The 23,175-nt window shown below is 35.9% G+C and overlaps 1 protein-coding gene across 1 annotated transcript; it reads right to left on the bottom strand.

Moving 5' to 3' along the window:
• Window positions 1-4,434: 4,434 nt before the first annotated feature.
• LOC110037392 (riboflavin biosynthesis protein PYRD, chloroplastic) lies at window positions 4,435-12,143 on the bottom strand. Its single transcript, XM_020742033.1, has 3 exons — window positions 12,066-12,143; window positions 10,990-11,282; window positions 4,435-5,170 (listed from the first exon to the last, which is right to left on the bottom strand). Exons 1-3 carry the CDS (start codon window positions 12,141-12,143, stop codon window positions 4,576-4,578), a joined length of 966 nt encoding a protein of 321 aa, XP_020597692.1. The 3' UTR covers window positions 4,435-4,575.
• Window positions 12,144-23,175: the final 11,032 nt, after the last annotated feature.

Raw genomic sequence — 23,175 nt, 5'->3', positions numbered from 1 at the left:
AACTTCATCAAAGCCGAACAGTGGGGTTTTGGTATTAGTCTATGTGTGTTAAATGAAAGTTTGGTGTGTTTTTATATGGAATTAGTTTTCATTTGGTTGACTGAATCTAACAACTAATCATGTTTTATCATTGGTTTTCTTGGCTTGAATTGATTTAGATTGAACTAGTTTTAATTGAGTTCAAGAAAATTTTAGTGAGTTATCGTATGCCTTATGGCATCATTGGAATGGTTTGATTACAATTGGACTATAATATTCACTTACATTCTCATAGCTTTAGCTTGAAAAAGTTGATTTTAAAGTTTAACTTTAATTCAAAGTTAGAACCATGGTTGAACTAGAGGTGAATTTCTTATGGTAAGATAGTAGAAGTTCTTGAGAAAACAATTGATTGGATTTGAATGTAATTGATTAGGATTTAAGTGCCCTGGGCTTAAGGAGGTTAAATTGATTCAATTATCCACTTATTCAGTTAGTGTTAAATTAGCCTCAATTTTCATTCACATGAATTGGTTTTAATTTAAGAGGCTATAAAAATAAGTTTTGAGTGAATTTGGTTTGAATTAAATTTTGAATTGAGTGAGCATTGATATCAACAATCTCTTAAAATGTTATGTTGGGTTAAGTTAACCCATTGGATGACTTTAACTCAAGTTTGAATTGAGTTTATTTGCATTTAATTCTACCTGAATTAAATTTAAATGTCCTTGGGGTGAGTTTGAATCTAACATCTCCTTAATGGGGGCATGTTTAAATTAACTACACTAAGTGGTCATTTTGCTTTAATTGACTTTATATTTGATTTATGAGCTAAAGTGAATCTCTTAGGGCACATAGCTAGGTTTTTTATTTAATTTAATGAATTTTATGTGAACTTCAAAAGGGTCCAATGATAGTCTATTAGGCCAGATAAAGGTAGGTTAGCCTAGGGTTTAAGGTTTTAAACTCTACTCAAATATGATTCTCAATCACCTATAAACAATTTAAGTTATTATGAATCAAATGTTTGAGTAAAGAAGTATGATTTGATTTTAAGTCCATAGGGTCAAGGCTTGAAAGGAATATTTGCCAGCCTCATTAGAAATGAGGTGAACAACATGCATTAGTCCTATAAGTGATAGCATAGATCGATATTATTGGAAACAAAGTTAGTAAGAGATTATTTAGGTGAAGGTAGTGTAGGGATGATAATTGACTGATGCTAGTTAGAAGATTATAAAATCTAATAGTCTTTAGGAGACTATAATCAAGTAATAGAAATTAGGAGACTTTAGTTGACTAATAGTGCTAAAAAATCATAGTTGAGTATGGTAATCAAGATACTTCAATTAGGTGATAATGGTTAGATCGCAGTTGAGAAATATCAGTTTGAAGACCACAGTCAGGCGATAGTGGTTAGGAAATGATAGTAAGGCGATGGTGGATGTGAGACTATAGTTAGGTAATGATGTTCAAGTGACCATAATTGTTTGATAATCATTGGGAGATCATCGACTAATGATCTTGTTTAGGTAAACATAATCAATCGATAGTGATCAAGGGTGCTTAGTCGGACGATAGTGCTCGGGAGATTATAATTAAAAAGGCGTTCATTAAAAGAATGTATTTAGAAATTGATGATCAAAATGTATCTTTATCCAATGGAAATCTAGCCAAAAAGAACAAGCAGCCTTATTTTGGAAATTGTGGTCAAGAAGTCATTGTATAACGATAATGATTCAATGACTATAGTCGAACTATAATGGCAAAGATACTTTAGTATCACAATGGTGGTCAAGAAATTATAGTTGGGCAATAATAGTTGAGACAAAAGTTAGGAAAGTGAATAAAACATGGTAGTCAAGCAATGGCGAATGAGCTACAATGCATGGGCAAAAGATAATTAGGCAATGGGTCAGCAATCATTAGCATCAAATATCACGCAAATAATTGGAATCCTTTAAGTAGCTATGCTCTTTTCTTTTGACCCCTAATTCCCTTCATGTGAAAAATGAAATTTTATTTTTAGTTTTAGAGTAATTTTTAATCATTTTGGCCAAAGTCTTTAAAAACTCATCATATGGCCTCTATTTATTTTGAACATAAACCATTTATTGAAAACTTAAGTGTCTTAAATTACAACTCGGCAGCCCGGGGTTTGGAATTAAATATGAGGGATTATATGGTTGAACGGTGGAAATTAAATTTTCTATAACTAACAATTTATAATCCAATTGAAATGAAAGAGCCACTATAGAAAGTAGATTAAACTAATACCCTTAAATTTACTTTATCTTTGGTTATCTGCACCTACTATAAAGATTTCCTCTTATATTGTTTATCTTCTAAACTATTTATAATAATAGTGAGTTAATCATATTGACTGAACACTCACACTCCTAAACTATAGTAACACAATGAAAAGAAACTAATATGTATGTCAGTTACTTTAAATATTTGAAAGTGTGTACTATCAAATATGATAATTCAAGATGATTCTAAACATTAATCATGCCTTACTATATTATTTATAGATCAATATCTTTTTAATACGTATACAACCGTCACAAAAGTATCATCTAAAACTTGTACCTTGTACCAATGATCGTACAATATTAAATCTTCATTTCTATTTACATGCACAAGTACCTTAGTGTTTGCTTGCTTGTACCATAATGGGATAAACTTCATCAAAGCCGAACATGCACATGCAAGCAATCAAAATAGTCAATCTTATTTTTTATTTTCATATCACGTGATACATAATATAATGCGTTGAATTATGTAAAAGATGGATATACATATATGAGTAATAAACAATTTAATGTGATCAAATAAACATAAAGAAGAGATGAATTATTTTGATTTTTACTTACAGTATAAATGTATCTAACAATTAACAGAATGTATCAGATTTTGAAGAAATCAAATATTATTAATTGAAAAATATAAGAATTCACTTTGATTTCGATTAATTTATTTTTAATTATTGAATCTCCTCAATATTAAAGCACCTAAAATCATGAGTAAATTATCCATGTTAATTTAAATAAATAATTATCATTGTTTATAATAGAAGTATTTCTAGTTAACTCTTATAAAAATAGACAATATTTTTTTATATTTTCTTCTTATTTACTATTTGCTTATTAAATCACCTATTTGATTCTTTTAACATATTTCTTTTGTTATTTTATATATGCATACACATGTATAATAATTTCTATAAATATTTATTTAATTATTTCAATCAATTCTCATAATGTCTCACAATTCTATTTAGAATTTTCTATCTATCTAGTGTTGTTAAATAAATCATCTGATTTTACAAATTTAAGTATAATAATAAGTAAACAATCAATATTAATATTTATTTAAAATTAATTAATTCAAATTTAATTTTTTAATTGGAGGTTTACCCGAATCCATCTATTGAATCGAATTTTTCTTCTCCGCACGAAAAGCCTTCTCGTTGGGCTTTCGACATTAATTAATATAATAACTTTCAATCAGAAAAAAAATATAATCTTTATTTAATAAAGTTTAGTTCAACTTAATTTTATCTAATTAATAAAATAAATATCTTATATAAAATAAAATATATTCCTAACCTTATTGCCTCGGTTTAGACCTTAACAGCACGCAAGCCCAACTCCGTGTTCACAATCGACGAAGCCACTCATCTCCTTCATCTTCCTTTGCTTTCTCTTACGCTTTCCCTCTCACTAGCTCGCTCTCTATCTCACAATTGGTTCATCCTTCGGTTCAAGAATAAATCCTTTATTTTAATTTTTTGAGAACATCATGTCTATTTCAAAGAGTTGTTCTGAGGGGGATTAAATTTCATTTTATTTATTTTATTTTTGGTTATTGCATTAATGATCTAATAATTAGTTAAATTTAAAATCATCAGATTTTACCCAATTCGACTAAAAGCACGCAAGTTTGGATTCATCATTAGAAAACTCATCTAGATAAACATCAATTTGATTCCCCACTAACACAATTGCCTTAAGGAGCTGGTACATGAATTGTTAGGCATATTAGGAGTGGATGGAGGCTCGTATAATAGCCTCTAGCTATTCCTTTTAATTATATATATATTTGTGTGTGTTTGCGTGTGTGTGTGGGGGCGCACGCACGTGCGAGTTTGCCAACTTTTTAAATAGACAAACTCTAAGCATTAGAACTCTTGACCGCAGATTTTTTTTTTTTTATAGCCTTATATGAGTTTTGTATTGATCTCAAAGTTGAGATTGATCATCTTCAAATACTGTATATTTTACAGATCATCAACTACTTATAGTTATTATCTTGCAATGGTCCAAAACAAATTAATAAATTCATTGCTCAACACCACTTTTTGAAATTCTCATAGAGAAAAAGATCTGTGAAATTAATATCGAATCATTAGATGTATAAAAGAGAGAGAAATAACATGGATAGAATACACAAAAAACATCAAATGAAGAATGTTTAATCATTGAAATGAACTCAAAATTTTGGGATAAGGATACAGGGTAATGTAGTAAGCCAAGCCAGGCCAAGCCAAACAAACATGGAACAAAACTTTTAAGCACATTGATTCTACCATACCTATAGAAGGTATCCCTCCACTATAGTGCTCTCATTTGTGACATTAGAATGCAGATCCTTCAGTTTCCTTAGCTCCACACCAAAGCAAGGAAGTGAGGCATCACTGCTCCCGCTCCAAACAGGACAGACTTCCATCACAACTTTCTGCACCAATCCTGCTTCAAAACTGCCATCAAGAAGTTCTGTGACAGATCCACCATCCTCCCTGATATCTACTACGATACTGCATAACCCGCGGCGTCCGCAATAATCTAAGACCGAAGTCAGTGACATCTGCTCGAGCAATACAGTTTCAACTTTCTCAGACTTTGGTTCTACACTAATGCTTTTATCTGCCATGATTATGATATGAGATGCAGAGTTGATGATGGTGGTTGGAAGATCCAGAGAAAATATGTTCCAGGCTATAATTATATGGAAAGGCTGGTTGGCTCCAGGTTCAAGAGATATAGGAAGAGTGGAGGTTCTGGTTAAGAATTCACTGCAGATCACGATGCCATCGTATTCTTGTAGCATTTTTGAAAAGTATCCGCCTGGTTCTTCTGCTCGTTTCCCGAGATGACTTAACATCCTCCCATTTAGTGAAAGTGAATATCTGCAATCAAGATGTAGCATAATATGAAACTCAATAGATAGAGCAACGAATAGCAAATTGTTAAATAGATGATCAACAAAATCAAGCAGGTGCAGCCAATAAAAGCCTCACTCAATACAAAACATTACAAAACATTGTCAGCAGATGGGAAGAGAAGGAAAGGAAAGTAGAAATTATTGCAGCATTGTTTTATATTTGGTACACCAAATAAAAAACCTGAGTGCTGTATTTATAGATGTAGTTTGTTATGTAGTACGTCGCTTTATACAGAGGGCTGAGATTGTATTAGGACTTTTTAGGCGGATGGCACCATAGGACAGTTGGAGAGGGGTACGATAAAATGCAGGTGTTCCATCATTTGCGCTCAAGGTGTCGATTCCATTGGAAGCATTGCCATGTTATGGAAAGGATGAAACTAGGCATTGGGAAGAGCTTTGGTGAAGGTGTTAGGTATGGCTCATATGCTAGATAAGGGTCAGCTGCTGGAGCGGAGCAGAGCGAGCCAGCAAAGCGGAGCGAGCCAACGGAGCAGAGCGAGCGAGTGGAGCGGAGCGAGCCAGCTGAGTGGAGTGGAGCGGAAGCATCTGTCCAATCAGGGGAGTTTTGTGATGTGAGTTGAGGGTGTGGGACAACGCCCCCGCGGTACGTTTTGTAATTACACTTTGTACTCTAGGGTTATATATATGTTTTGTTTTGTAACCCTAGAAACATTTTATGTACTCTTTTCTAAAATTGAAAGAAAGTCGCCGCTCTGCTCCCAAAGATGTAGGCATCTTTGCCGAACCTCGTTAAATATTTGTGTCTTTTCTGAATTTGTGTCAATTATCATTCCGTAAAATTTCTCAACAGAAGGCATCCAAGAGCGGATCTATGTGAAATGGCATACAACGACATCCCTTGATTTGATCCAAGTCCCAAATGAAGTGGTGATCTTTTTTCTTTGTGCTTTGTACAAACATTAATGACCTGTTATGAAGAGCTATGGCAAAGGTGTCGCAATAGAGTAGCGCGCATTATGCAAATGGAGTAGCAAATTCTTGAAGTAGATGAAGAGGCCATATTATGCCCGTGATAGCAATAGTGAGGGCTCGATAGTTGGATTTAGTGAAGAATCATGCAGTAGTAGATTTCTTTTTACACCAAGAGATCATTGTATTTCCAAGTAATGCAAAATAGTCTATATCTATTTGTGCTCAAGAGGACAACCTACCCAATCTAAATCGAAGAATGCCTGAAGTTGTAGCATAAGCTGGCATAAGCGATTGGTAGCAAATGTGATGTTGAGCCTTCGATGCTAAGGAATTAAAGAGAGCCAACCATTGATATATTACTTACTGGAGAGAACATGAACGGTTTTTTTATAGAAGTATAAAGCCAAATGTAAGTGCTGAAGGAGCTCCCGAACATTTTGAATTCAATCTATTTGTTGGCAATATGCTATTGGAGTAGCCTAAATGCTTAGAAAGTGAGAGATGGAGACAAGATTCCATGAGTGAAACTTTTGTTGTAAGTTTAACAGTGATTAGAGTGTGGATTTGTATCAGTGAAAAATATTATCCTTCATAAGAATGAGGATGAGCATAGAAGTATAATCATGGTTGTAAAGGAACAGCGATGGGTGTAGGGTGCTAACAATGAAGTAGAGGTTTATAGTCCTTGGTTAAGAAAGGAAAATAAATATAGGGGAGCTTTGTTTGAAGCCACGCATGATTTTCTTTAGTAGGTTAATGTTATCAGGATGATTGCAATTATAAAATCCTAAAGGTTAGCATGAAGAAAGCCTCATTTAGCATATCATTTTAGAATGCATCATACAGATCAATTTCAGTGACAAGCTAGTTATAAATAGTGACGCAGTAAGTACAATCGGAATGGTTTGCATTTTAACTATTGGGTTGAATGTATTAGTATAATTTATCCGATGATCTTGTTTGTACCCTTAAGTGACCTGGCTTTGTGTTGGTAAAATGTACCATCACAGTAATATTTGATCTTAATCTGCAGCCCAGGACAACTTAATATGAAGATGATAGAACAAGAAAACATGTTCTATGAGATTGGAGAGCTTGAAATTCTTGCTACATGGCTGCACGCCATTTCTCATCATTGACGGCAATGAAGTAGCAAGTAGGATCCAAATTCGAGGTAAGATATGTGTAAGATTGATGATCTATTTTGGCTTAAGATTTCCTGATTGGAATCTTGTGACCATAGGGTCATCTTTGGATGTCTTAAGTTGTAAAAGCGGGGTTATGCAGATAGGAGGCAAGGTATGGCTGGAGAATAATGGCTGGGATTATAGATTATCTGAAAGAAACAGGGAAATAAAGGAAGCGCAAGCTGACAAAAGAGATTGATTGGTACGAGAGAGTGGTATGGACGAGTAAAGTCAATTGGCTGGTGGAATGAGAGATACATGGTGAAGGAGAATTAAGTACAGATGCTCTATTGTACTTTAATATGCTCTCAATGCATTGAAATGCACTTTCTAGCACCATTATGATTCCTACTTAATCCTGAGAGGCTCTATCAAATATACAAGCACATCATTTTTTTTGTGCTAGCTAAGATAAAATTGGCCAAAAAGTTGGCTAATGCTAGGTTGTGATAGCAATTATTGATGTGTAGAAGATTTAGAACTGACTTAGCTCGGCTTCCCACTTAAGAAGTCTCCATGAATGATCAAGCTTCACCGACACTATTTTCAGCATATGTCAATGACGACTCAAATAAAATGTCTGTGAAACCAAGGTTGAAGTTGTCGAGCTATAACTATTAATGCCTATGTCAATTTATCCAAAATCAAAATAACTCAATATGGCTCCTCTAACAATCTTACTATAAAATATTAAGATAAGTGTTTTCTAGCTTCTTCCCTAACCAATATTGAGTTAACATCACCAACTCCAAGGTATAAAAATAATAACTTTGAAGTAATTAAGGTGAGGATAGGAGCAATTTTAATCAACTTCAATTGCTATATAGTATTCTAATATTATTCATTCAACCAATGTCTCTAGAATTATTTTTACTATTTTAACACCAAAAAAGAAAACCGCCATTTAATAAAACAATCAAGATAAGTTCATTTACAAGATAATTACAATATGAATTTGTGAAGTATAGATATAAATATAAATTTACTCGAGCACAACAGAAAAAGTTCAAATTCATTAGTATTCTGCTATAATTTAAAATTTGATCAACAATACATCATATATAGCTTTGATCTCCCTCATGTGACCTGCAAGGCTGCAATTGGCAATTCAATGGCGCCAACAAACTTCCTATTACATCCTTTCTGTCTCAATCGTATGATCTTAAGATTCACTGCCATTAATAATTTTCGTCAAAAATTAAAATCCAGCTAACACGATCTCTTATATATTAAGATATTCATGATCTAATTCCCAAATTATGAGGGTAACATCATTTTATCAACTTCATTGATGTACACAACCTAATTTACCATCATTTTCATAATCTAGTTCATAAATCAATAGGCCGCTAAAAGTCGGGGTGCGTATTTCATAGATTTAATTTAATTGATAGATATATTGATTCGGCCAATTAAACTAAATCAACCAACAGATAATACCAGACCGACAGAATAATATGCAGAACGGAACCAAATAATATGGTGACCAAACCAAATCAAAAGAAATAACATTATAATGCAGTTTAATTGATTCAATTTTGGTTTTAAGAGAATTTTAAAATCTCAGTAAAGGGATATGCATTCAGTTAGACTCATTGGTTGATGAATTTAAGTTAAACAATGTAATTATATTTTTAAAATTTAGCATATTTTTTAAATCAAATTAATATTCATAATACAAATACTTTTAATGAAATTAAACTATGATTTCATGAACTAAAGCAAATCAATCTCATATGTTCAATTTGATTCCCTTGTCTAGTTTAGAACAACTAATGCACAGGCTTCGCAAAAAGAGACAACTGAAATTCTTTGCTGGAGAAAAACTTGATGTGGGATATGGCAATAAGTTTTAATAAGAAGATTGTGGAAGATGCTAAAACAGAGTTTAAAAATAGATCCTAGACTAATAAAAAATTTAGTGGTGCAATGAAGAGATACAAAACTTCATAAAAAATATATACATGATTTGTTTAAGTAGTTTGGATCAATTATAAATAAAATGAAAAATATAAATAATAATCCAGCTTATGGAGTTTAAAGTAGGCAATAAAAAAAGAGAAAGGCCTCAGAAATATTAAGCTGTAAAAGGGCATCATAAAAAAATAAATATAAATTTCATAAAACTATAATTAGGCCAAAAATATTGAATAAATTCGAATGTTGTACAATAATTAAAAAAAAAAAACTATACCCATCTAAGTTGACCAATGCGGAAACGAGAGTATAAAAATGGATGTTCGGCGAGAGTGAAAAAAAAAGTTTAAAATAATTACATTAGAGGAACTACTAGAATTATATATATATTAAATATAAGATAATAACAAGTAGATAAGTATTTTGGAAGACGACATCAAGGATATAAGTACGCCCATTAAATTAAAAGATACTAGTGTAGAAGTACTATGAAGGTAAAGACCTAAGGTAACATGAATAGAGTTTCAAATGATTTTTGAAGGGTAGGTTTTTTACACTTGGCAGAGCTCAACATGATGAAAATTAAAAAGGAGGATTCATAAACCAAACCCAAAAAGATAAAATAAGAATAATGATAATGATGACATATATCCCTCTTTTTTTTTTATAATATATCCACTATACTTAAAAATATCTCTTAATTTCCTACAGATAAAACCAATGAATTCTAGTTTGTTCTCCATTTGTTATTTTTATTGTACCATTTTCACCCTTATGCTATACAAATGAAGCCAAAGTTCAAGATTTTTTCCAGAGTCATTAAATTAACTCAAATTAAGAGATGTATTTGGTGTAAAGTACAACAACAACAACAACAACAAAGCCTTAATCCCACTACGTGGGGTCGGCTACATGAATCCTTTTTCTCCATTGCGTCCTATTTAGTGTCATATTTTCATTTAGTTCTAGTAAATTAAGATCATTTTTAATACAATAAGCCCAAGTCTTCCTAGGTCTACCTCTCCCTTTCTTAACAATTCGATTTAAAACATCTACTCTCCTAATCGGATCATCTAATAGTCGACGTTTAATATGACCAAACCATCTAAGACGACTTTCTCTAATTTTGTCTGTTACAGAAGCTACACCAACCCTATCATGAATATATTCATTCCGCATTTTGTCTCTAAGTGTAAAGCCACTCATCCACCTAATCATTCTCATCTCGGCAACACTTAACTTATTATTATGCTTCTCTTTTAAAGGCCAACATTCAGCGCCATAGAGCATTGCAGGTCTCACCACCATCTTATAAAATTTTCCTTTCAGTCTTAGCGGTACTTTTCTATCACATAAAAGGCCCGAAGCATTCCTCCACTTCAACCAACCAACTTGAATTCTACTATTAACATCCCCATCTATATCACCATCACTTTGGACAACGGACCCAAGATATATTTGGTGTAAAGTACAATGTAAAAATTAGGGAAAAAAAATTGAATGCAGTAGGATAATTTAACTTCTTTCCCACTAAACTTTCTTAATGCATTTGAATCTAATAGCATGTTTATATGACAAATAATAATATGTGTAGATACTTAGAAACAAGCTCTTCCCTTGCAATGCCTGGTATATACATGTTGAAACTAGGCCTAAATTTATCCATCATCTAAATAATAATAATAATAATAAAATCCATTTATAAAATTCTATCACACATGAAATTAAGCAACTGATAGTTGACCTTAAAGTGACAATTCCTGTACGCATTCGATGTATATATGCTTCATTTAGTTTCTGGCACAGCTTCTCTTCCACACCAACTACAACATCAATTCCTGATGCTTTCAGCCTTTCCAGTCCTTTTGACGCAACAACTGGGTTAGGGTCCACCATGCCAACAACCACCTGCTTCACTTTTGCTTTAATTAATGCTTCTGTGCAGGGAGGAGTCCTTCCATAATGGTTGCATGGTTCAAGGCTTACATAAGCTGTTGCATTCTCAGCCAAACTCCCAGCATCTCTTAGAGCAAACACCTAAACATACCAATTGCAGCAAAGTTGGGAGTAAAATAAATTTTCAAAAAAAAAATCATTTTGAAATAATTCTATAGACAATCAAATGAGCATTGTTAAAGCTAATGAAAGAACAAATTTATCTAAATTCGGATTTATTTATGTTTAAATTCAAATTTATCAGATAGACCAGTCATTTCAATTAACTAAACCAAGCATCACCTCCAATAGTTTAAACTCTTAAAACCGGATACAAAATCTATTTATGAGAATTGAATGAATAAAAGATACTGTTGAGATTTGTATCTAATGTAGGGTCCTATTTGTAAATGGATGAAGTCTAAGGATTTATTTGTAAATGTTGTAACTTGTAAGGCTCTATATATGCCCGTCATCAATGAAATGTACGTGGTTTTTTTTAGCAATAAATTCTATTTGGTTTCAAAGCCTCAACCATAACCCTAACAGCCGTCCCTATGCTCGATAGGGAGCGGCGAAGTTACCTAGACAAGATCGCGCGTGAAGGTTCGTGAGGAGTTGGGATCGCATGGTTGGCCTAGGACTGGATCGCGTGGTTTGTCGAGATGGGATCGAGTGGAGGGAAGGATCGCCTACAAGGACTGCGGCTATTGCCCAACAGAGTAGCGGCTCTCGCGTGAAACGATGGATCACGGCTGGCCCCTTCTTCCTATTTCACACGACAGAGAAGCTTCTCCCGCCTATAGGGATGGTGACGTGACCTGACCCGAAGGATATAATGCAATTAGAGCTAAATGAGAAGGCAACAACTGGTCTGCCGCGTACGAAACGATGAAATTGTAACTCGGGAGTTAGGAAGGCAATGAAGCATGACTTCATTTCTGGAGTTTCACTCGACGGCATGGGAGAGGAAGGATCGAAGCAGCTGCAGTTTTACATGCAGGACAAAGGGGTTGCGGCTTTGTGCGGGTTAGGCAAAGCGGATCGCACGAATATGCAAAAAAGAGATCGCATGTGTTCTACGTGCTCTGGATTTATCCTTATGATTGAGTATGTCAGGCGACGGAAACTGCGTAAAGGATTAGAACTTTTGAGAAAGATGATCTTGAAGCTCTGAAGTTATTGGTTGGGCTCATACAGAGAGCTAGCGTCTCAACGGAAGCCACTACCTCAGCACATGCTCCGAAGCAAGTGAAACTAGATCTTTCCTGTGGATCTAAAGCTCGATGGCTGACTTGGTCGCATCAGATCGAGGCTGCTTTAGTAGGGAAGAGACTAGAATGATACCTGACAAGGGTTTAGCCAAAAAGTGATAGTGTTAAGCATGATGAGTAAAGAATCACACATGTTTTATTTTACATCTTGCTACTCAACTCAATGGTTTCATCGATTGCCTCATTAGTGAATGGCATTTGAAAGGGGAGTGACATTTGGGCAAAGCTGAAGAAGATCTATACTGGAGCTGAAAACCACATGAGGGTGTTTCAGATTCAGTGTGAGATAGAGGCAGTGGTTCAGGGTTATAAATAGATTCAGGATTACTCTATAGACTTAGAGCGATTGTAGCAAGATCTTAATCACTTCTCACCTATATCAAGTTGTAATCTGGGGTGCAAGAAGAGAGAGATCTTTACACGGATGAGAACTGTGCAGTTTCTGGCTCATCTAAACCTGGCTTTTGATCAGAGAAGATTGGTTCTCCTAGCTCAGGTGACTTTTCCTACACTAGATGATACCATAGCTGCGATGATACAGAAGAAGAGTTGCATGAAGCTAAACTCTGAGCAGAGTGGTTTTTTGGGTGCTCGATCAACAGTGATTATTGTGAGCCCAGGTACGCTAGGTGTCCAAGGGGGACTCGCAAGTACTACAATTATGGTGAAGTTGGTCATCTGAGCAGAGCCTGTCCTAAGCCACCTTAGTAGAGAGTGGCAGACGGACGTGGACAAGGTGGAGGTAGTGGTCGTAGTGGTCGTGGTGGTTATGGTGGTCATGGGGATCGAAAAGGTGAAAGCGGGGGCTACTGGGCAAATTTAATGATAGCAGAGGACGAGGAAGGGAAAAATATAATCTTTACTAGTGAAGATCATAAGTGTATGGAGTTATTGAAGAGGAAGCAGAAAATAGCAGGAGATGGAACTGGGAATGTTTTAAATCTATCGACATCAGGGGGTAACATTGCCACTAATGCTTGCTTCGGCAAATGTATTGGCGACACACTTGTTCTCGCCTCTATTTCTACCATAGAATCATCAGAATGGATCATAGATTATGGTGTTTCTCATCACTTGACAGGTACTGTTGAAGAGTTCTCTTCATATATTCATCTGACAGTACTAGATAGTATACAAACTACTGATGGTACAACGCTGTCTGTAGTTGGTAAGGGTACAATGAGATGTACTAATCATATGACTTTGTTCAATAATTTGCATATTCCTTCTTTTCTAGTAAATCTCTTATCCGTTAGTGTCATTATTCTTCAGTTAAAATGTATTGTTTCTTTCAGGTGATCTTCCAGGAAAAAGGGGACGAACAATTTGGACTGGAACGTGGCATAGCAAATTCTAGTATTTGGACCTAGCGGGGTTGGACTCGGCTCTGGCATCTATGGTGGAAAGTGCTGCAGCAGAAGAACCAGAGAGGAAATTTGGGGTGTTACTGTTACATGACAGACGTATAAGACATTCTAGTCTTAGTTTTTTGAATCAATTATATTTATCTATGTATGAAAAAGCAAATAAGAAGAAATTGGTGCGTGATGTTTGTAAGTTTGGCAAGCTCAGTAGAAGCTCTTATGTCAGTTCTAGGAATAAGAGCGCTGGTGTGTTAGATTTGATACATTTTGATGTATAGGGAGCTTATCTACTAGTAATATGAATGGTTATCAGTATTTTATTACATCTATTGATTGTTTTTCTCGTGCTACCTGAAAATATTTGATGAAACAGAAGAGTGCGGCGGTTGCTTGCTTTAACAAGGCAATTCAAACCCAATATTATGCAGTTGTGAAGGCACTAGGATTTGATAATGAGACAAAATATATCAACAAAGCATTTGGGGACAATCTTTCGACTCTATGGATACAACACCAAATCACATGTCTATACACACCAGCACATAATAGATTAGCAACGAGGAAGAATCGACATCTTCTAGAGGTAGCCAGAGCATGATGGTGGCAATAAATGTCCCACAACACTTATAGGGGTAAACAGTGTTGAAAACCGCTCAATTGATTAACAGGATGCCCTCAAGAGTACTGGAGTAGAAGTCTCCTTGTCAGATGTTGAAAGGAGACAATAGTAGGATTCTTCCATTGAAGGTATTTGGATGTATATGTTTTGTGAAAGATAATAGGACATCTGTAGGGAAGTTGGATCCAAGAGCTGTGAAATATGTTTTCATGGGTTATTCTGCTACTCAAAAAGGATATGTCTACTAGAGCCCGATTGAGAATATTCTTTGTGAGTATGGATATGTCATTCAGAGAGTTCGAACTAAAGATACACTCTGAAGTTGAATTCACCCTTCGATGACACAGCAGAAACTAGAGATATGAGGTAAAAGAGAGTAAGTAGTAGTGATGATGGTGCAATTAGGAGCAATGTCATGTCCTGTGATGCGGGATGAATCAACTGAGACGAAAATCGAGGAAAGTGACCCCATAGGTGGTGGCATTCTTACTGAAGGTGAGTCAAGGGTGTATACACAGAAGAAGAAGCAAACTGAAGGAATAGAGTCTGTAATGCCAACAAGTCTCTTGTCCCGGTCTTCCATGACTCTTGAGGCACCTACACCATCCACCTTTGATTCAAAACTCCTAGGTATTATTATTTCTCCTTCATCCACTCCTAACCCACGACGTTAAGGAAGACCTCCCACAGCAATGTGGGATATCCTCCTGATCATTCTGGGCGAGAACTTGTCATTACAAACTTTATTTTTTATTCTAACATCTCACATTTGCATGAAGCATTCATTGCATCATTGGAATTTATCTCTATACCCAAGTGAAGCAGGTTCCTAAAGAGAATCCCAAGTGGAAAACGATGATGCATGAAGAACTTGGAGCTCTTCATAAAAACCGAACATAGGAGATTGTACCACTATCAGTAAGGAAGAAGACGGTTGGATGCAAGTGGATCTTTGCGATAAAGAAAACTCTACAAAAGAAGGTGGAGAGGTACAAAGCACGACTAGTGGCAAAAGGGTACATTCATACATTTGACATTTACTACAATGAAACCTTTGCACTAGTCGCAAAGATGAGCACAATGAGGACACTGGCTTCTCCAAAAATACTCCACCATCCGGATGTGAAGAATAAATTTCTTTAAGAAGAGCTACTGAATGAGATATATATAAAGATACCGCAATGATTCAGTAAATCCCAGACAGTGGTTAAGATGTGTGGGCTCAAGAAGTCACTGTATGGGTTGAAACAGTCTTCTCGAGCTTGGTTTGACAAGTATAAAATAGTGATGGTTGGCATAAGAAATCAGCAGATCAATGTAGACCACAAGATATTTTTTCGGCAACATGAAAGTCACACTACCAGATTTGTTGTGTAAGTGGATGACATAATTATCATTGGTGATGATGAAACAGAGATTGCTCGACTGAAGGGAAGATTGAGGAAGCAATTTGAGGTAAATGATCCGGGGCAGCTCAGATATTTTCTTAGGATTGAAGTGGCCCATGGATCTAAGGGGATGGTCTTATCCCAAAGAAAGTATGTATTGGATTTTTTCACAGAGTCAGGTATGAGAGACGCAAACCTGTAACTTCTCCAATTGATCGGAATGTCAAACTCGGTACAGAGGCAGGTGAATCGGTTGATTGTGAGAGGTACTAGAAGTTGGTGGGCTGCCTGATTTATTTGTTCCACACTCGACCTAATATTTTTTTTGATGTAAGTGTGGTGAACCACTACATGCACGATCCAAGGAAGAGTCATATGAATGCACTGTATCAGATTTTGAGGTATCTGAAGAATGCATCAGGGAAATGGTTGATATCCAGGAAGAATGGGCATGTAGATTTTGAGGACTTTTGAGATTTTGACTGAGCAACTTGTGTTGATGACAGACGATCCACATCAGGATAGGTGGCAACTTGGTCTCGTTGAAGAGCAAAAAACAGCCAGTTGTAGCAAGATCAACAGCAAAGGTAGAGCACAGGTTCATGGCATTAGGAGTTGCTGAGATGATGTTGTTGAAAGCCTTATCGATTGAACTCAAAGTGGATCAAGGAACTCAAATGAAGTTGTGGTGTGGCAACAAGTCGGCAATCAACATTGCTAACAACCCGGTGCAACATGATAGAACCAAACATATGGAGATTGTAGGTTCTTCATCAAGGAAAAGTTGAATAACGGTTAACGGAGCTAATCTCATGTAGCCACTGGAGAGCAAGTTGTTGACTGCATCACCAAATAACTCAGCTCATTAGATTTGTCTAGGTTATGTGACAAGATGGGCTTAGTGAATATCTTTTGCTTATCTTGAGAGAGAGTGTTGAAATTTATATCAAATGTAGGATCTTATTTGTAAATGGATGAAGTATACGAATTTATTTGTAAATGTTATAACTTGTAAAGCTCTAGATAAGCCCGTCACCAATGAAATGAGATTGGTTTTTTTAGCAATAATTTCTATTGATATACAAACATTTGTCACATAACCAATGAAACAATATTATCATAATCAGAGCTGCTCATAGAAGCTTCACATGAGAAAGACTTGCAAGGTATATCAAGAGTAAATTATTCTGAGGTAATGTAAGAAGAAGTTAGGTGATGGAAAGAGGAACGACACAAGTTTATGCGAAATAACAATTTATAAAAAATGAGGTGTTGTAGTACAGAGAGGAAAGAAGAGGAAGAGAATAAGCTAAAAAGAAAGAAGCGGAATAGAGGACAAAACCATAACTTAAAATCTTCCATAGACAAGCAATCCCAATTAATAATGTTTTAGAAACAATGCAACTATTTAATTTAATGAAATGGCTCCCTAAACATTAAAAATATCCTTTCGACTTTTTCTTTTGATGATTAAGAGGCATAGGGCAAGCTTAAAATAATAGTTAGATCCATTGTGACCATGAGAAAACTGGTGCTAAACCAAAAAAAAAAGCGCATTTTTGTCAATAAAATCCTTTTAAACTGAAGTATAGAAAATAAGAGAAATGGAAGTTGAGTATGTCCCTTAAACTACTTTATTTTTTCTTTTAAATAATAATCCCACTGGAAGCCTAAAATAACATTGAGTACCGGAGTTTTGATATGCTCTAGGAAAACGAGTCATGTAATATTTATTTTCTAAGAAAACAATAAACCCTCTTATGTGACCTAAAGAGTTTTGATCCTTCGAAACAGGAGCCATGAAAATTGATGGTGATACATCTTACCTCACCCTCCACAAGACATGAAAATTGATAGCGATAGATCTTACCTCACCCTCCACAAGACATGAAAATTGATAGTGATAGATCTTACCTCACCCTCTACAAGGCATGAAAATCAAACAACAATTAGAAATACAAATTGTACAAAGTTTGACCAAACTCAATCACACAAACAAGCAAATCGCTAAAATTATAGATGAAAAACAACAGTGAAAGAATCCATCAAAATTTGAAATTCAAACCTCACATCTACATAGGAAGACTGGAGATAGCTTCACCTAAAATTGGGAGTCACAATAACCTGCACTAAAGCAAAAGGAAGATTTAAAAAACTCAGTGAAATTAATAGAAAAAAAATACTTTTACATGCCTCGAATAACCTTTATTCACAATCTCCCTCCATAAAAACAACAACAACAAAGCCTTAATCCCACTACGCGGGGTCGGCTACATGAATCCTTTTTCTCCATTGCGTCCTATTTAGTGTCATATTTTCATTTAGTTCTAGTAAATTAATATCATTTTTAATACAATAAGCCCAAGACTTCCTAGGTCTACCTCTGCTTTTCTTAACACAAGTCGAATCTAAGACATCTACTCTCCTAATCGGATCATCAGATGGTCGACGTTTAATGTGACCAAACCATCTAAGACGACTTTCTCTAATTTTGTCCGTCACAGGAGTTACACCAACCCTATCACGAATATATTCATTTCGCATTTTGTCTTTAAGTGTAAAGTCACTCATCCACCTAATCATTCTTATCTCGGCAACACTTAACTTATTATTATGCTTCTCTTTTAAAGGCCAACATTCAGCGTCATAGAGCATTGCAGGTCTCACCACTGCCTTATAAAAGTTTCCTTCAAAAATTAAAAATATTTCAATCCTAAATCCCCAAAAATCATAGAAAACACAAAATAAATAGTCTTTAATGCTATATATTGCGCTAGTTTCAATAGCAGTTGCATGATCCCAAAGAAAATCAAACAATGCCAGCCCAAGGAAAGAATAATCCAAACACAACCAGCAATAAGAAGCATACAAATTATGAATTGGAGAATCCTGACTACAATAAATCATTATTAAGTTTGTTGAAATAAACCAAGATCAATGTCTAACACCTTTTCATCTCTATCAATCAGGAATCAACGGACCATCTAAAACAATCTAGCAAGAAGTGGATAACAGCATTAAATATACAGCAAGCAAGCAATCTGTTGACAATAGCATACTACATCAAGTGTGTAGCTAATTCTAGATTCCATAATTAATGACTAGTTTTAAATTTCTTTCTTTCTAAATATTTGTTTCAGCACATCAAATTTATCATATAAAATAAGGTAATAAAATTTAGTCGTAAAATCTTCCATTTTTACTCTCTTATGTATTATTCTAATTTTCTCTTATGTATTATTCTAATTTTTAAGATGGTATTACTGACATTAATTTTATACTCCTTAGGAGACGGATGAGTCCTTCAACATGGTCTCTCCTAAAAGACGGCTAGTCCTTTCACCAAAACTCTTCATCAAAAAAAAAAAAAACAAAAACATTAGCGAAGGTTCCTTCCAGAAAAAAGATAGTGGTAGTTGCCATGATCAGCTAGTGGTCATTAAGCTAACTAAAATGCTGGAAATAAACCTCAAAATGGAAAATAAAATCCAAAATATGATAAAATATTGAATACCAAAATTTTAAAAACAACCAGCAACAGAGACAAATCACAACAGTTCTCTTTCCTATTTCAGACATCTTGATAGAAAACAAAAGATAAACATATATTTTTTTAAATAGAAGCTTGTTCTATATTATCATAGGAATAATCCTCACCATGATAAAATGTTAATTCTCAAATACTCTCATTGCAAATAAAAAAAAAAGTTATTTCATGTAAATCGATTGCCACAAATTATATAAAAAGAGACAAAAACGCATTCCATAATTTTTGTAGGAGAAAATTGTTGTGGTATATATATAAAATAGAACGATCGATGACGAAGCGAAAAATAGAACGAGAAAATTTACAAAACCAGAAAACAGAGAAAACATAGATTTACGTGGTTCGGCAAATTCTCTACGTCCACGGAGTTGCAAAGGATTTTATTACTTGAGGAATTACATCGTCGTCGATCGCCTCGACGATTACAAGAAGAATTTTTCACTTCCTCTCTCTCTCTCACTTCCCCTCTCTCGTCCTCTCTCTATGAGCCACCGAGGAAGAATTAAAAGGAACAAATAAGCACTAGCCATTCCGTAAGCTTTTCCACCGAAGACACCTAAGCAAAAGGGAAGAGAAGAAGCATGCAGTAACATTTCTTTTATTCGTATGAAGCACTACCAAATTGTTTAACCTTCATTGATATCTTCATGCCACACTTGAGAATTAATTTATTCGTTCGGTCTTCTGCTTGCATTTAAGGATGGCGGGACCGAGCTAGATGAGAAGTGAAAAGGTGTGGCTTTTCAACAAAGCTTTTGGTGGGAACAGTTAATTTGCCTCCTTTTCTCCCTTTTTATTATTATTATTATTATTTGGACCGAGCTCCACACTAAAAAATCTCCCACTTTGAGACCGGTATACAAGCTACAACGTTTTCTTCCTCAAACCGATATTCTCCACGTCTACAACTCAAGGACCCTCTGTCTTCAAACTAGAAAACCAACTGAAGTTGCGCATAACTTCAGTTTCTCAAGTGTAACATCCTTAGTCAACATATCAGCAGGGTTCTTGCTTCCACAAATTTTCTCAATCAACAACTGTCCATCATCCAACAATGACCGTATGAAATGATACATGATTTGAATGTGTTTGGTCCTGGACTAAAATGTTGGATTCCTGGCAAGAAATATGGGGCCCTGACTATCACTGTAGAGAATGTCTTTCTGATTCTTCTTGTTTAATTCTTCCAAGAAGTCATGTAGTCATATCATCTCCTTTGCAGCCTCTGACACTGCTATATACTCAGCTTTTATAGTGGACAAAGAAACAACTTCTACAAATTAGAGTCGCATGATACTGCAGTGTCACCAAGGGTATAAATATAGCCCGTAGTACTCCTGATATCAATGTCTCCAGCTAGATCAGCATCAACATAGCCCTGTACCTCTGATCTCTTTCTTTAAAAACACAAGCAAGTTTCTGAAGAGTCTCTTAAGTACATGAAGACCCACTTCACAGCTTCCCAATATTCTTTTCCAGGATTACTCATGTATCTGCTAACAACTCCTACTACATGGGCAATATCTGGTCTGGTGCAAACCATAGCATACATAAGTGAACCAATAACTGAAGTATAAGGAATCTTACTCATGTGGTCTCGTTCCTCCTCTGACTTGGGTGACTGATTCTTGTTGAGTCTGAAGTGACTGCCCAAGGGTGAGCCAACTGGTTTGGTCTTATCCATATTGCATCTGCTAAGAACTATTTTCACATACTCAGCCTGAGACAGTCTCAACATGCCTCTGACTCTATCTCTGACAATTCTCGTACCAAAGATTTGTTTTGCAGCTCTCAAATCCTTCATTGCAAAGTGTTTTGACATCTGCTCCTTTAGATTATTTATCTCATCAATACTAGCCCCTACAATAAGCATGTCATCCGCATAAAAAAGTAGGAAGTTATAGGAATTGTCAAAATACCTGAAATAGCAACAGTGATATGTCTGACATCTGCTGTACCCTGCACTGTGCATGAAATTATCAAATTTCTTGTATCACTGTCTAGGAGTTTGCTTCAGGCCATACAAGTTCTTCTTCAGTCTACAAACTGAGTCTTCCTTTCACTGTACCACGAACCCTTCAGGTTGGTGCATGTAAATGTCTTCTTCAAGATCTCCATGAAGAAAGATTGTTTTCACATCTAACTTCTCAAGGAAAAGATCTTCAGTAACCACCATAGACAGTACCATTTTGATGGTTGTAAACTTCACCACATAAGAGAAAATCTCAGAATAATCAATGTCATGCTTCTGTTGAAAGCCTTTTACAATAAATCTAGTTTTATACCTCTTACTGTCATCATGTTCAGTCTTCACCCAGTACACTCACTTGTTATGTAAAGTCTTCTTCCCTAGTGGAAGATCTGTCAGCTCCCATGTCTGATTTTCTATTACAGAATCCATCTCCTCTTTCATAGTCAGCTCTCACTTGCAACTGTGACCTCTTGGTCGAATTTTCATCTTGCAAGGTTTCTTCATTACTCTATGGTTCTCCACCATCTATAAGCATGATGTAGTTAAATTCAAAGTTGGAGAGTAATGCTATGGAGAACGTCTAGTCCTTTTTGACCTGCGAACTGCAGTTGTAGGAGTGGACTACTCTGAAACTGACTGCAGAACAATAGGAGTGGATGTCTCGGATCCACTCTCCTCATCACCTGCATCTATGCCCTACACTGTGATCTCTAGTAAATCATCAAACCTTACCAATTCAGATTTCTGCAATGTTGTTGGCATCAATTTTTGGATGTCATAGGTGTAGAGCGTTCACCTGTGATCGACGAAAATTTGTTATCGCGCGCCATGCACGAATTTGGCTCAGATTAACCTGAGCACCAGCGAGCTTGTCCAGATGGCCCCGAACGATGAAACGGATCACGCGAGTGAGTTTGGAACGTCAATTCCATTTGGAAAAGATGTGCATTGCACCACGATTTCGCATGCAGGCTAAAAATACACAAATTATCATTTTGGATCGTTTGCTGAAAAAGTGGTCTGAACGACCTCGAACGACGAAACAGACCACGCGAGTGAGTCCGAAATGTCGATTCCGCTTAGGACAGACGCTTGTTGGACCACGGTTTCCCGTGCGGGCTAAAAATACGTGAATTTTTATTTTCGTCCCGATTGCTAAAATAAGTAGTCCGAACGATCCCAGACGACAAAACGGACAGCGCAGTCGCGTCCAGGACGTCGATTTTGCCTAGGGGAGATCTAGGGGAGACCCTCGTTGTATTGCGAGGATGTGTTCGGCGAAAATGTACAGAGAGTATAATAATATTAATATTATTGTAATATAATAATAATTAAAATTTTATCTCTCTTATCCTAATTCAAAGGCACGCCCTCCCTCTCCCATGAGCTTGAGTTTCTCTCTCATGAGAAAAGAATAAAATAAATTACCATATATATATATATATATATATAGAAACAACGCATCTCTCCGAATCAGATGGCAAGCTTTTACTTTCCCTCCGAGGCTCTCCTCAAAGGGACGCGAAAAAAAAAAAAAAAAAAAAAAAAAAAAAAAAACTCCCGCTCTCGGCCTCCCTCCCGATTCGCGAAAACCTCCCCGGTGCTCCCTCTCTCTCCTCGCCGGCGCATCCCTCGACGCCGGTCCTCCTCCTTGTCGGCGAAACTCAGAGCCGCCACCTCCGGCATCCTTCTTCAAGCCGCTGGCTGAGACCGAGCTGCCACTTTCTTCGCTTTTCTCTCGGTCAGCCGCACCTGCGGCCCTATCTTCTCGCCAGCGACACTCCGTCGGTGTCCTCCAACGTCGGCGACCAGATCCCGCCCCCCGCGCTTA

This window comes from Phalaenopsis equestris, unplaced genomic scaffold (genome assembly GCF_001263595.1).
Source record: "Phalaenopsis equestris unplaced genomic scaffold, ASM126359v1 Scaffold219149, whole genome shotgun sequence".
Taxonomy (NCBI): domain Eukaryota; kingdom Viridiplantae; phylum Streptophyta; class Magnoliopsida; order Asparagales; family Orchidaceae; genus Phalaenopsis; species Phalaenopsis equestris.
This window is presented reverse-complemented; position numbering and strand designations above follow the sequence as displayed.